Below are 14,126 nucleotides of genomic sequence, written 5' to 3' on the forward strand. Positions count from 1 at the left end.
GAGAAGAGCGTAGAACCCACAGAACCAGTGGTCGCTGTAATACTGACTAATACCCGCGTGGCCACGGACGCTGGGAGCTGTAGTGCTGAGAGGCGCCCGTGACGCTATGGACGCTGGGAGCTGTAGTGCAGGCAGGTGCCCGTGATGCTACGGCCGCTGGGAGGGAGCTGCAGTATTTGAGACCGAGAGGGTATTTCCGGGTTTGAGGACGGGCCTGGGTACCGTGGATGGTCGGGGGCGGCGGGTAAAGTCGCATTTCTCAGTCTCGGCGAGTTTAGAGCCCGGGACCGAGTCTTAACTTCAGGCCAGCGGGCAAATCGCTGATCCGCTCCCTGCCTTTCAGAGGGCTGAGCAGCCGACTCGAGGCATCAATCAAATGAAATTAAAGGGAACGCTAAGCACGCAGCAGGGTGGAGCTGGGAACTGTGTGATGAATGCAGGGAGATCTGAGCGTGCGGGGAGCGGTGAGGCAGTCGCCCTCGCATAAAGATGTCACCGGAGGGCGAGATGGCCGGGTGGGGTCTGCAGCGGGAGGTGACATGAGCCGTCTGGACGGGCCTGGCTGGCAGGCGTTTCCTACCCTCACAGTAGTTGGTTTTCTGGCATAGAGTTGACAGCTCTCCCTGTTCAGAGGGGAGATGGCGCCCTTCAAGTTTACAAAACTGACCTGATCCCTATCAAAACGTTCTTGTTCACGATGCAAGTCCGTTTATTTATTTACGGCTTTATTGACCGCTTTACAAAGAAAGCGTAAATGCAATGAACATGTTGATGTGGGGAGGCTATGAGACCTCAAAGCTATCGAATGTGCAACTGGTGGTTGCATGGCGCACTCTGAGCCATGAGCTGAGCATTCAGATTGAGAACCTGTCCACTATTTTTGGGAGGAGGGAGGGGGGGGGATAGTATTAAAGAGGTCCTGCCACTGACCCTCATTGGGGAATTGATTTTATTTAAATATTTCTAAACTGCTTTTCTGGTACATACAGGGATGCCCAAGTCAGTAATGACTGGGGACACGATGATGTTAATGACCGTTGTCACAGCATGAGAATTAAACCCCCTGCTAAAAAGATAGAACGACATGTTTGCTTACACAGTATACTTGCTACTGACACCATGAAAATCTAATCTAAATGCTGTGCCATTCACAGAAATACTTGAGGACCTCTATGTGCCACTTTTGTGTTCTTTTCTTATATATTTATGAAGTGTCATCGGTGACAATATTTGCGTACACAAACTATGCACACCTCTTGTATACACTCTGCATTGGTGGCTGATAAAAGGCATGTAATATATTAGTACAATGAATTAAGCAAGGAATAGAAAACCCCTTTTTTTCCTCTTAAAATTGAACCATTAAGAAATCTAGCCCTGCAGAAGTATGAAGCCTTGGTGCTTTAAAATCAGGAAATCTATAGAGCATCTGTGAAATTAATATTTTTTAAAGTCCAAGGATACAACTTTTCCAAATTTGTAAACAATTACTGATACTCTGAAATCTTAAGTGGCCTTTCAGGATATGTAGTATGAAAATAGGTGTAAATATGTACAGCACCTCACTAGTGACATGTTTATTTGCATTATATATACCAGACAATGAGGTATATTTGATTTTATTAGTGCCTAAAAGCGGGAGATTTAAATTCCCTGTATGTACCTGGATCCATCCAGACTCCTGGGTTTATGCATCCCTGCCAGCAGATGGAGACAGAGAAAGTTTTACTGACACTGCTTGACAAGCACTGGTGCCACCTGCACTTCCTCAGTATCGACCTGTATTTCTCTGTCTCCAGCAGATGGTGGTTGGTGCAAAACCTGCAGTTCTTCAGTCTGGAGAGTTCTTTAATTTTTGTGAGCCTTCCTCCCAGAAGTTTTTGGGTCCTGGTGGATCCTTCCCTGTTTGGTTGAGGTTGTCGAGCGGGAGATTTAAAATCCTAACAATATGTAGTAGACATAATTCTAATAAGAAAGTGATGAGTGTTGCTACCTTTAAAGTTTAGTGACTAGCAGGAGTGCCCATATTCTAAGACTGCCTCAACTCGTAAGATTTGGAACCAATAAGTGACGTTTAGTCAACAGGAAGTGGAAGGAGGAAGTAAGCATCGCAGATGAATTGAGAAAGACTGCTTTGCAAACATTCGACACCGCTTTCTGTCCTCTTTTGCTTTTGAAGGAGAGCTGGCACTTTGAGGAGCCCATGGGGAGCGGGCAGTCGCTGGGGCTGCCTGCTGGGACAGGACCCCACCAGGTAGCCTGCACTGATGTGATGGTGGGCCTTAAACAAAAGGTACTGAGGTCTTTACTTTCTTCCTGTATCCTGCCCATATAACTGACTTGGGGGGGGGGGGGGGGGGGGGATTATGGTGTTTTAAATGTGGCTTGGAAGATTGCGTTCAGAAGCACTGATAAAGAGGTCCCTCGGGTGTAACATCTGACTGTATACACAAGGCATTCAAACAGTGAACGTTTCCGATCTGTTCATACACGGCTACAATAGGTTCCTGTGATACGGGCCTAATGCAGATGCCAACATGAATCGCTATCAGTTTCTGAGGTTTCACTGAGATTTACTACTACTGCTAAACTATTTCTATAACACTAGTAGACACATGCAGTGCAGTACACATACGCATAAGAGACTGCTTCATGGAGAGAAGACATTTCAGGAATTTTGTTTGTTATATGAACCATGCTTAAAATCTGCAGCTTTTTAGCGCATTGCACTGAAGATCTTTTTTTAACGAAATAGAATGGGCTCCTGCTCAAGGTGACAAAGATATCCCGGTGGCTTGAGCCGTGTTTGCCCTCTGGAGTGATTTTAAGTAAGACCTTGTCTTTCTCTTGTGCAGAGCTGTTTCTTCAGGCTATACTACCCCTGTCTTCCTCATGAAATCACCGAGCAGCCGCTCTGGATTCCACATTACCAGTACTGCCGCGGACTTGCCGAATATCTCAACTTGAACAGCAAGTGGTGGACTGCATTGCTGAGCATGGCCTATGGTAAGAGCCCGTCCCGACTAGGTTCGACACTGACGGGTTTAGCGGTGGAGCCAGAAGAGGAGGTCACTGGCATCCATAATACTATTAGCCATAAAGATCACACGTTCCAGTTGATTGAGTGCCAGTGGAAACAGTGTTAATGACCCGTACTGAGTCCATTAGGGATGTGAATCGTTTTCTGACGATTTAAAAAAATCGTCCGATATTTTTTAAATCGTCAAAAATCGTTAGAGTGCGCGATACAATAGAAATTTTCCCGATTTATCGTGAAAAATCGTTACTCCCGTTAGTGTCCACTAACGGGAGTTATTTGGGGGGAGGGCGGGAAAACTGGCACACCAAAACAACCCCTAAACCCACCCGACCCTATAAAACTAATCCCTTACCTTCCCCCACACTCCCGAACCCCCCCAAAACCTTTTACGAGTAACTGGTGGTCCAGTGGGGTCGCGGGGACCAATCTCCCGCTCTCGGGCCATCGGCGCCATTTTGGCTGCCACTCAAAAATGGTGCAGATGGCCCGATAAAAAAAAAAACCCACCCGACCCTTTAAAAATGACCCCTTAGCTTCCCCCACCCTCCCGATCCCCCCAAAACATTTTAAAATTACCTGGTGGTCCAGTGGTGGTCCCGGAAGCGATCTCCCGTTCTCGGGCCGTCGGCTGCCACTCATAAAGATGGCGCCGATGGCCCTTTGCCCTTACCATGTGACAGGGTATCTGTGCCATTGGCTGGCCCCTGTCATATGGTAGGAGCACCTTTAAAGATGGCGCCGGCCATCCAGTGCTCCTACCATGTGACAGGGGCCGGCCAATGGCACGGATACCCTGTCACATGGTAAGGGCAAAGGGCCATCGGCGCCATCTTTATGAGTGGCAGCCGACGGCCCGAGAGCGGGAGATCGGAACCGATTCCGATTCACATCTCCACAGATCAGATTTATTTCTCCCTCCAGCCGAACCCGATCGTTAAGACAGTCGGGCACACGATTCACATCCCTAGAGTCCATGCATCTGTGAGTAACTCAGCCGGGCCCCACACTGCTTGCCCACTTTAACTGTGCCCCAGCTTCTTGGCCTTCCCCTCAAGATAATCGCTCAGGAATCTCATTGCTTTCTTACACAGGCTCCTGTAAAGTGCCAGTCAGCTGGAATGGGCCTTTTAAACCTACTTGCTCCAAGTACCCCCTGATTATCTTCTCTCATGGCCTAGGAGCCTTCCGGTAAGAGGCCTAGGAGGGTGAGTCTGGCCTTTCCTAATTGTATTTGAAGAGTGCACTTAAACATTAAGGGGCCAATGCAATATAAAAACGCTAAAAAATGGGTGCTCGTATTGAGCGCCCCTTTTCCTCACGCACGCCCATCCACCTCTCCTGGGCGCGTGATGAAGTATGCTAATGAACTGCCACGCTAAAAAGGAGGCGCATGGGGAAGTTGTGCGTCCCTAGCGCGCCCTTGGCAGCGGGCCCCCAGGAGATGTGACCGCGTGCAGGTTATGAAGACGGACGCTCAATGCGAGCATCCGTTTTATCCCGCAGCAGCTAATTGACCATCGCATTACATGCTCACAGTATATGTGGCCTGCGGCGTGTGCATTGTGCGTCCAGAAATGATTTTTTGTTTCAGGCAGCCTTTGAATTTTGCATGGTGCTGCTTTTTGTGGTTCTCCTACTTAGTATTGCAACGATACCAAGTAGAAGGAAGCACAGAAAAGTAGTGTTTTTTTGTTTTTGCTCCAGGGCAGGCGTAAATTCGCTGTGTTACAATGTGCGAGTTAGGCGCATGGCGATTTTTATAATCGGGGGTAATGGCCGCTAGCCTTATCTACATGGTATTTACATGTGATGAGTGCTATGAGCTGCGCGCTTGCTTCGATTCGCGTTATGGACGCGATAATCCCATTACTGCAACAGGAGTTATTCCAGCGCATCCAAATCGCGCATCAGGCTCTGCGCTAGGCTGAGCACGCTATATTGCATCGGCACCTAAGCTTACAGCAGCTCCTAAGTACTAAGGAGTGTTTGCTACCCAAGGTGACCCCCAGGGGGTTAGATTGAGTGAAAGACCTTTCGTGGTAACTGATGGCAGATAAAGAACAAATGTTCCTCTCTGGTTTTCTCTCGCTTTGGGTACATAAGCAGATAAATTCCCATACTGAAACCAATGCTCGTCGGTGCCCCCTGCTCATACCGTTTCCCAGCCTCTCAATCCTAGTCCCATCACGGCCCTCTACATCTGCGCAAGCTTGTTGATTGATGTTAAAGTTATAAGTAACCAGGGCTACCCCGTCCACGTCGCCACAGCCATTTAAATTGATTCATTGAGTTGAGCCTTTGCTGATTTTTTTTCTGCATTTTGCTACTTCTAAATCCCTGTAACCATTCTTATAAGCTAAACCTGCATGAGGCCTGCTGCTCGCAGAATATCAGGCAGAGGGCATTGCTCGTTGGGCGGGCCGCGATGGGTTAATGAGCAAGGGCACTAAAACAAGTGACGAGGGGCGGTCCTTAAGCTATTTTGTTGGGCACTTTTCTGCCTCCCACATTGTGATCCTTAGAAATCCACTTGATGGATATCCATGCTTCATTTTCATGTTGTTTGGCTGGCAAAAGAGAACACACTACCCACATCTGAGCAATTATACATTATGATGGTCCAGAGAAAGGAAAAACAGAACCCCTGAACCAATCAATGCAACCATGTTCCACATTAAAAAAAAAAATCTTTACTGACCCCCCCCCCCCCGAGGAGACGGGTCAGCAGTTGTCAGCTAGAATCTCGACACCTCTGAATTCCCGGGCACAGCACTGCACGCCTCTGCTTACAGAGAAGTACCACCTACTCTGAACATGAGACACAAAGCAGTATGTTACATGGCAGAGAGCAGAAGTGCCATGACAGGAGGGCCAGGGTGCTGCAGACAGGCGCAAGTGTTCACTACAGTTCCAGCCCCAAAGAGCTTACGGCCTAAGAACTTGCCCTTGTATTTCTAGAACGTTGTACTCCTCGGTTTGCATGGAGATGGCATCGCGTGGATTTCTGGTGGTGGCAGTGGAGCACAGGTAAGCACAGAAGCCCTGATGATGTGAGGCCCCCTGCCCACGATTTTCTGCAAAATGCTAAGGAGTAGGGCCAGAGATTCAGGGATACGTTCTGTTGGAGGAAGAGCTATTTTGAAGCCCATTATAATTCTGGTGACCGCTGAGAGAGCTACACTGAGCATCAAATTCCTTTACAACATGCACAAAGCTTCTGCCTGGAGAGGGTAAGTCTGTGGCCTGTCTGCCAGCTGCAATGCCTTTCTGGTGATCTGTTCATCTTGGCTCTGAACCAAGTCTGGCAATTCATTTTGACAGTCTTTGAGCTCAGGCAGCAATCTTAGGTAAATCAGTTTGCATAATTCTGTTAGCAATTAAACAGGATCCCTCGTTCTGTTTTTCTCCTTTTTATTCCATTCTTAAGGCTATACTAGTATTTAGATTTTTTGAAAGCTCCTCCTATGGTACTTAACCACTTTCCTCATTACGAATTTAAATAAATTAGGGGTGCTGCTGTACTGATTTCTATCGGGGCCTTGCAGGGCACCAGACTGGTGTATGCAGAGTAGGAAAATACCATCTAAGCAACTCAAGGGCCAACTCGGGGCTTGGACCTCATACCAGGTAAAAGAAGCAGGAAGGTTGATATGGGCAGTAGCCCTGCCATGGAACGAGGTTCTTCTCAGTAGCATTGAATCTAAAAGTTCAGCAATGAAACTTTCCAGAGGTAAGTGTCTGAAAGGGTCAGTCAACGTTGCTTGCTCTCTTTCACCCCGGCAGGCTTTGCACCCTTGTTTTGGATTCTTTTCTCTTCAGCTGCATGCTAAGCTCATTATCTCCTTCCTCTAGAGACCGTTCAGCCTCCGCTACCTATTTTTACAAGGCAGATTCACTCGGGGGTGATTGTCCTAAAGCCCCCTTGGAGGAGGAGTGGCTCGCTTTCCAAAAGGTGCAAGCAGGGCAAAAAGAGTTTCACCTGCGAAAATCCCAGGTACTTTGCAGCGAGGGAGCTGGGAGGGCACCCAGTGGCCATGGCAGAAGTGGTGGGTCAGGCTGAGCGAGGATGGGCCGTGGCTGGGATAGACCCACGGGTCCCCAGCTTTGCTCGCTGATCCGTATTCAGACGTGGGCTTGATGTTTGGTTTAACCCGTGCGCGCTTTTACTGTGTCTCCTATGGTTCATTTATTTTGTGACTGAGCGTGTAAGCCGGAAATATCTTTTTTTTTTTTTCAGAAAGCTTTCTCTGGCAGAAAGCCTTGTGTTTACATCTGCGATGCCCAGAGGTAAAATCAACTCGCTGTCTTGTTTGCAGGTTCATCAAAGGGCCAACGAGTGTGTCCGAGCCCTCAGTCTCATGCGAGATGTCAACAGCGGCAAAGCAGTCACAAACATCTTACAGACGGGCTTTGAGCTCTCCGAGCTGAAGGTATTCCAAACCTGTCTCCAATACAAAGAGCAGTTAGTGGGGTATGTAATAAACCGAGAAAACATGACCCGCGTTTGCGCTGAAAATGTGATTGTACTGAAAGGCGAATTTGCTTGCACTTCCCTGAGGTTGCCGACATCTCTGTCAGGAGAGGGCCTGGCTTGGCGGATGTGCCAACCGGGGGCGGGAGGCCTGTTTTATTACAGTGTCGCTGATTTTCACTGAGGCGTGCTGCGTGGGCAGTTCTTAATGGCTTCCTGCAGCCCCCCTCCAACTAGCCGAGGGTCTGGCTTGCTTAGCGTGACCGTGAGATGGAGGTAGGACGGAGCAAAGTTAGGGGGTGAGGGTAGGCACATAAGGCAGTGCTGTGCTGCCAGCTGAAACAGGCGATACGTTTGTACATTTTAGTTTGATGAGGCTGCAGCGAAACTTAGCCTTAGTTGGCACGGAGAGAGGGTAAATGTAGCTGTGGCCGTGAAATGGAAATTTTTGCCTATGGTTTTCTGTGGCGACGAGGGAGCAGACGGGCTGGGAAGGCCGCGCTCTGCACAAGCGGCCTGGTCACCATCCTTTCCCACACGGAGCGAGTCGGGAAGACTGTCGGCCTCCTCCAAATGTTTCATCTTCTTTACAGAACAGCGTTGATCTGGATAAAGTTGCCGTAATGGGACACTCTTTTGGCGGCGCCACCGCCCTGCTGACCTTAATAAAAGATGACCTGTTTAAGTGAGTATTGATGGGGCTTAGTCCCCCATATAAGACTCTCGGCACAAAGCCAACGTGCAGGGCCTCCAGGATTTCCCAAGTTTTCTACCTTATTATAGTGATTATAAAGATAAAAATGTTTTCTTAAGTCATCATTGCAGGATTTCTGCTTCTCAATACCTCCCCTTCCTCTCCTTTGTCCTATGACCTCCCGCCCTTAGTTTGAGATTGCATCTCATTCAGACCACGTTCAGCGGCCCATCCAGTCTTGCACGGTCGTCTTCCTCTCTGGGTCAGCACCGCTTTGGCTAGATGAGCATAGAAAATCCCGTAGATAAATCAATACCGGCTTCTCCCAGCGTCTCTTACCCTCAACCTCTCAACCCTGTTCCTTTCCCCCGCCCTCCATATCTGTCCCAAGCCTGTGCAGATTCTGTTCCAGTGCTGGCTTTCGCCACCTCGGCCGGTAGGACCCTTCCAGACCTTGTCCTCGCGAGTTCCATGCGTAATCCAGCACCCAAGGCCTCCTCCCCTGTCCCGCTGCCAAACTTTGCAATAACACAAAACAGCTGCCAAAACTTAGTGAAGCTGTTGTCCTAACATTCAGCCACCCGTGGCCGCTGATGCGAGGGTTTTATCGGTGGCCGCCAATCTGTGCAAGTTGGCGCACACGATATAAAGGCAACATCTCCTCCGCCCATTTCCAGATGTTTCTGCACCCTGTAATTAGGCTGATTATGTATTAATGTTTCAAATTTGACCCTTTGCTTGCAACGCTCTCAAAAGCAATGACAAAATCAGCAAACTCCAGTGCACTGTCGGATCGTTCCGCGTCACACGTCTCCGATTTCTTTCTCTTCGTTTGCTTGTATCGGGAGGTAATGCAATACAACTGGAACTGCTCAGAATTCTGTGTGATATCACAGTCAGGGTGGATAACTGGCTTTACAGGTGGAAAATGTCAACAGGCTGAGGCCTTTGCTGGGCAGTAAGAATCCCGTTGCGCTTGACATCTTCTGCCCCACCTGCAAATCGTCCAGGGGCCCACATGTTGATAACCAACCTCTGTGCACTCTGCCCAAGACCTGAGGTGAGCAGCTGCTCTTTCCTTCTCTAGGTGTGCCGTGGCCCTTGATGCTTGGATGTTCCCAGTGAGGGATGATCTCTACTGCAAGATGAGGAAACCCGTGTTATTTATTAACACAGAGAGCTTCCAGACTGTTACCAGCGTGACCAAAATGAAGCGGCTCAGCGCCAGAAACAACCAGACCAAAATAATCACCATCCTGTAAGTAAGGCTCATTCCATCCCTCTCCCTTTCAGAAGATTTAGACACCACAAGCCTGATCTCTGCCTTTCTATGTCAAATGCTTCTGTCTGTAAATCTGGAGTCTCTGCCCTGGTCTGTCTGTCTCTCTCTCTGCAAATGTGGACTCTTCATATCTGCTCTGCATCTCTAGTCTTCACCTGGAAGTGTTGACTTGCCATGCTTTTGTAAAACAGAGACACTCAATGCCTGCCGGTGGACAGACATGCCAAGTCTCTCTTCCAAAATATGGCCTGACCAGACCCACAAGAATGGACTCTCCATGTCTGTTCTCAGTAACTCTTAACCATCCATGCACGGTTTCATCCGCATTTATTAAAATCGTCTAATATCAGACGCACTATTGGTATTGCCTAGGTGTTTGCTGTCGCTTTGTCCATGAGAACATCCTCAGGATCACCCAGATAGTCACTTGTACACTGGATTCCACTTCTCACCACTGAGCCAACTGGTACAGACTAGAGCCAGTGCTAGATACACAGGAGTCTAGGTCAGAAGCTAAGGAGTGGGGCCCGTCAAGGACCAGACGCCTTGAAGCTCTTTCACAATGACATGACTTCACCACTTAGCTTTACCAAGGACGTCCCTTGTGGTACCGGAGTCACAGGCAATTGTTCTGCTTGCCTTTCCTTCCTGCACCCCCAAACTGGCCCTGGACCTTTCCTCAACATCCAGCTGCCCCATAACTCTTTGAAGGATGCTCACCAGCCAATCACCACTGTTTGCTAAGGCTTTTACTAACATTATCAAGAAGGAAACCTGCAGGACCCTGAAAGCCAATGTTCTATAACACGGAAGTAGAAACATTTTGTCCTGGAGTGTGTGAGGCCTTTGAGCTGTGGCCTGATTGGTACTACCCCGCACGTGGGCAGGGGCTGGGTCCACGCTGACTTCAGGGCAGACCCACCACTGGCTGGAACCGAGCAGAGGCCGAGCCTCTGGGTTCCGAGGCCGGCAGGGCTCAGGCGACAGCCACAGCAAGAGAGCGGTCCAAGAGCTGGGACAGGCAGCGATCAGACGGCGTTGATCAGGCAGAGACGGTGTCCAGAAAGGGTCAAGGCGACGAGAGATCAGTCAGAGGGGCTAGGACAGGAGCGAGCCAGGGAACAGAGACACAAGGCAAGGACAAGGTAATAACTGGAAAGAGGGCGAGGAGGGAGGCACAGAGCAGGGCAGGAAGGAAGAGCAGCAAACACCAGTAATATCAGGAGGACCCGCTGCGGAGGCGTCTGGCTGCAGCATCACCGAGGTTTACCTGTCCCAGCCTTGGTGACACTATCCTGGTGTGCCGCACGTCCTTCCCGCCCGGGGGGGTTTTTTGGTCACGCGCGTGTGCCTAGGGAGCAGCAGGAGCGTCGGCGCAACATGGAGGGCCTGGAAGAGAAGCGGATGCGGATCGCAGCGCGACTACCGTGGTCAGCGGAGCATTACACATTTATTTCCGTCCAAAAGAAGATAACCAGGCTGTCAGAGCATCCAGCATTAGTGAATGAAGGTAACTTTAGCAGTTCAGGGAGCTCATCTAATTAGTCCAAGGACTAGCATTTCTGTACAAAACATGTAAATTTAATTGAAGGGAATTGCTGCACATGATTTATGTAGGAAAATGTTTTTGTGTCCCTGCAGTGAACAGGCTCCTGTCTTTCATGTTTACAAACCATTGGCTTCTCTTTGCTTCTCCCAGAGGCTCGGTGCATCAAAGTCAGACCGACTTCACCTTTCTGGTGGGGGCTATACTAAGCAAGGTCTTTGAAACAAGGGGCACCATAGACCCGTACGTGGGTCTGGAGATCACCAACCGAGCATCCCTGGCATTCCTTCAGAAACACCTTGGTAAGGGGGCCTTTAAACCTGTACAAAGCTGAAGCTGGACCAGGCTGTCTAGGATAACATGTTCCCAGGGGACAGGTAGATCACCTGGGAGCAGCTTTGCATGACTTAAAATATCTGGAAGAAAAAGGATGGTGTTCTTAAGAGTGGGGAGTCAAAACTGTAATGGAGGCGGGTGCAAGGTGGGATTGAGCAAATACTTTTCCAGTTGCAAATGGAGAGACTGATGCTTGCTTAGTTTTATCAAATCTGAATCCACTTGAAGCCACTCTTTGTCCTGTGGCAGATTTTGTATTACTTAGATAATCACCATGGGGGCTGTTTTGATTAATCCACCTAGCAGCAAAGTGTATGGATTCTTTTGCACCCCGTACCTTAAGCACATTTTTCTCCCAGTCACTTGAGGCTTGCCTGACCCAAGTTCACATGGTGTCTCTTCTGTAATCTTCTGGCTTCCCTGAGTTCGTCACACGTTTTGAGTGCAGCCAAAGTGAAACAGAAGGCGGGATGCTGCAGTCATAGAACATTCTGATTTCTAGTAAATCTGTTTCACCTATCAACTTGGTGCAATGTTAGTTGGCAGAGCTGTGGTCTCCTAACCTGCTCTTAGTCTCTGTCCCTTTAGATCTGAAAGAAGAGTTTCACCAGTGGAGTGACCTGCTTGAAGGCATTGGCATCCATGTCATTCCAGATGCTCCTTTCCTTCAGTCCAGCCTTTAGCTGATCAGAAGTCAGAGATGCCCAATGAGCATAGGGATGTTGAGCAGTCTGCTGGGAAGAGTGACCATGAGCTCTTATCCTTCAGCCAATAATTCAGCCTGTAAATTCATCTGTAATTGAGTATTAAAGCCCTGGGTGTGTACTTCAGCCATTTGAAGTGGATGAGAGCTCACACTGCTTACTACAGCTGTCCAGAGAGTGTATGCTTAGCTGTTGGAACTGGCAAGAAAGCGCACACTCCTACAGTCAGAGCAACCAGGACAGCACAGACCTTGCTGTAGGAGCTGACTGGACGGCATTCAGTCCTGTTGATGGAGCCAGAATAATGCATGCATCACTGTCTAAGTTAGCCAGAGATCGCATGCGCGAGCAGTCTCAACTGGCTAGAGAGTGCAGACACGAGCCACTGGAGCTGGCCAAAGAGAACACACTTAAGCCATTGGAGCTGGTTAGAGGTTGCAAACTTTAACCATTGAATGGAGCTGGCCAAAGAGTGCACATTTCAATCATCTGATCTGGCCAAGGATGGAACTGAAGTAGCAGGCTCAGATGGTACTGCACTCATATAATCTATATATAAATATATTTTAAAATCCATTAAATCTCTGAAACTATTTTCTCTGGCTCTGCAGTATTTATTAAATAGGGCTGTCTTTATTTAAGCTCATATTTTCTCTAAATTTTCAGAAACAGCAGTGACCTGAGCTAAGCATGGCTAAAAGGCTTTTTTAGCCAAAAAAAATCCTTCAAAAATTGGAAGTAGGATCCATCTGAAGAAAATAGGAAAAAGCATAAGCATTTTCAAGTTAAGAGAGAATTTGAAATGAAGTTGGCCATAGAGGCAAATGCTCATAATAAAAACTTTTAAAATTATATCCGAAGCAAGAAACCTGTGAGGGAGTCGGTTGGACCGTTAGATGACCGAGGGGTTAAAGGGGCTGTTAGGGAAGATAAGGCCATTGCAGAAAAACTAAATGAATTCTTTGTTTCTGTGTTTACTAAGAAGGATGTTGGGGAGATACCGGTTCTGGAGATGGTCACTTGAACTGAACCAAATCACTGAACCTGGAAGATGTAGTAGGCCAGATTGACAAACTAAAGAGTAGCAAATCACCTGGACCGGATGGTATGCATCCTAGGGTAAAATGTAGTTAAAATTTGTAAACTATCGTTAAAATCATCCATTGTACCTGAAGACTGGAGGGTGGCTAATGTAACCCCAATATTTAAAAAGGGCTCCAGGGGTGATCTGGGAAACTATAGACCAATGAGCCTGACTTCAGTGCTGGGAAAAATAGTAGAAACTATTCTAAAGATCAAAATCGTAGAGCATATAGAAAGACATGGTTTAATGGAACACAGTCAACATGGATTTACCCAAGGCAAGTCTTGCCTCACAAATCTGCTTCTTTTTCTGAAGGGGTTAATAAACATGTGGATAAAGGTGAACCGGTAGATGTAGTGTATTTGGATTTTCAGAAGGCGTTTGACAGTCCCTCATGAGAGGCTTCTAAGAAAACTAAAAAGTCATGGGATAGGAGGCAATGTCCTTTCGTGGATTACAAACTGGTTAAAAAACATGAAACAGAGATTAAATGGTCAATTTTCTCAGTGGAAAAGGGTAAACAGTGGAGTGCCTCAGGGATCTGTGGCTTGGACCAGTGCTTTTTAATATATTTATAAATGATCTGGAAGGGAACACGACGAGTGAGGTAATCAAATTTGCGGATGATACAAAATTATTCAGAATAGTTAAATCACAAGCAGATTGTGATAAATTGTAGGAGGACTTGTGAGACTGGAAGATTGGGCATCCAAATAGCAGATGAAATTTAATATGGACTCATGCAAAGTGATGCATATAGGGAAAAATAACCCATGCTATAGTTACACAATGTTAGGTTCCATATTAGGTGCTACAACCCAAGAAAGAGATCTAGGCGTCATAGTGGATAACACATTGAAATCGTCGGTGCAGTGTGCTGCGGCAATCAAAAAAGCAAACAGAATGTTGGGAATTATTAGAAAGGGAATGGTGAATAAAACGGAAAATGTCATAATGCCTCTGTATCGC

General features: G+C 47.8%; 1 protein-coding gene across 6 annotated transcripts; it reads left to right on the top strand.

Moving 5' to 3' along the window:
* Window positions 1-12,667, top strand: PAFAH2 (platelet activating factor acetylhydrolase 2). 6 transcript variants are annotated; one of them, XM_029571101.1, is made up of 11 exons: window positions 1-131; window positions 2,180-2,293; window positions 2,856-3,006; window positions 4,132-4,228; window positions 5,999-6,067; window positions 6,893-7,034; window positions 7,357-7,470; window positions 8,105-8,196; window positions 9,293-9,463; window positions 11,187-11,335; window positions 11,958-12,667. In XM_029571101.1, the coding sequence occupies exons 2-11, from the start codon at window positions 2,204-2,206 to the stop codon at window positions 12,050-12,052; spliced, it is 1,170 nt and encodes a 389-aa protein (XP_029426961.1). In that variant the 5' UTR covers window positions 1-131; window positions 2,180-2,203; the 3' UTR covers window positions 12,053-12,667. The 6 variants fall into 6 exon arrangements, 5 of the variants coding, with proteins under 5 accessions (XP_029426961.1, XP_029426960.1, XP_029426959.1 ...); XM_029571100.1 differs by having other exon boundaries at window positions 69-190; XM_029571099.1 differs by lacking the exon at window positions 1-131 and adding an exon at window positions 146-244.
* The last annotated feature ends 1,459 nt before the right edge of the window (window positions 12,668-14,126 follow it).

The sequence above is a fragment of the Rhinatrema bivittatum genome, chromosome 11 (assembly GCF_901001135.1).
Source record: "Rhinatrema bivittatum chromosome 11, aRhiBiv1.1, whole genome shotgun sequence".
In the NCBI taxonomy this organism is placed as follows: Eukaryota; Metazoa; Chordata; class Amphibia; order Gymnophiona; family Rhinatrematidae; genus Rhinatrema; species Rhinatrema bivittatum.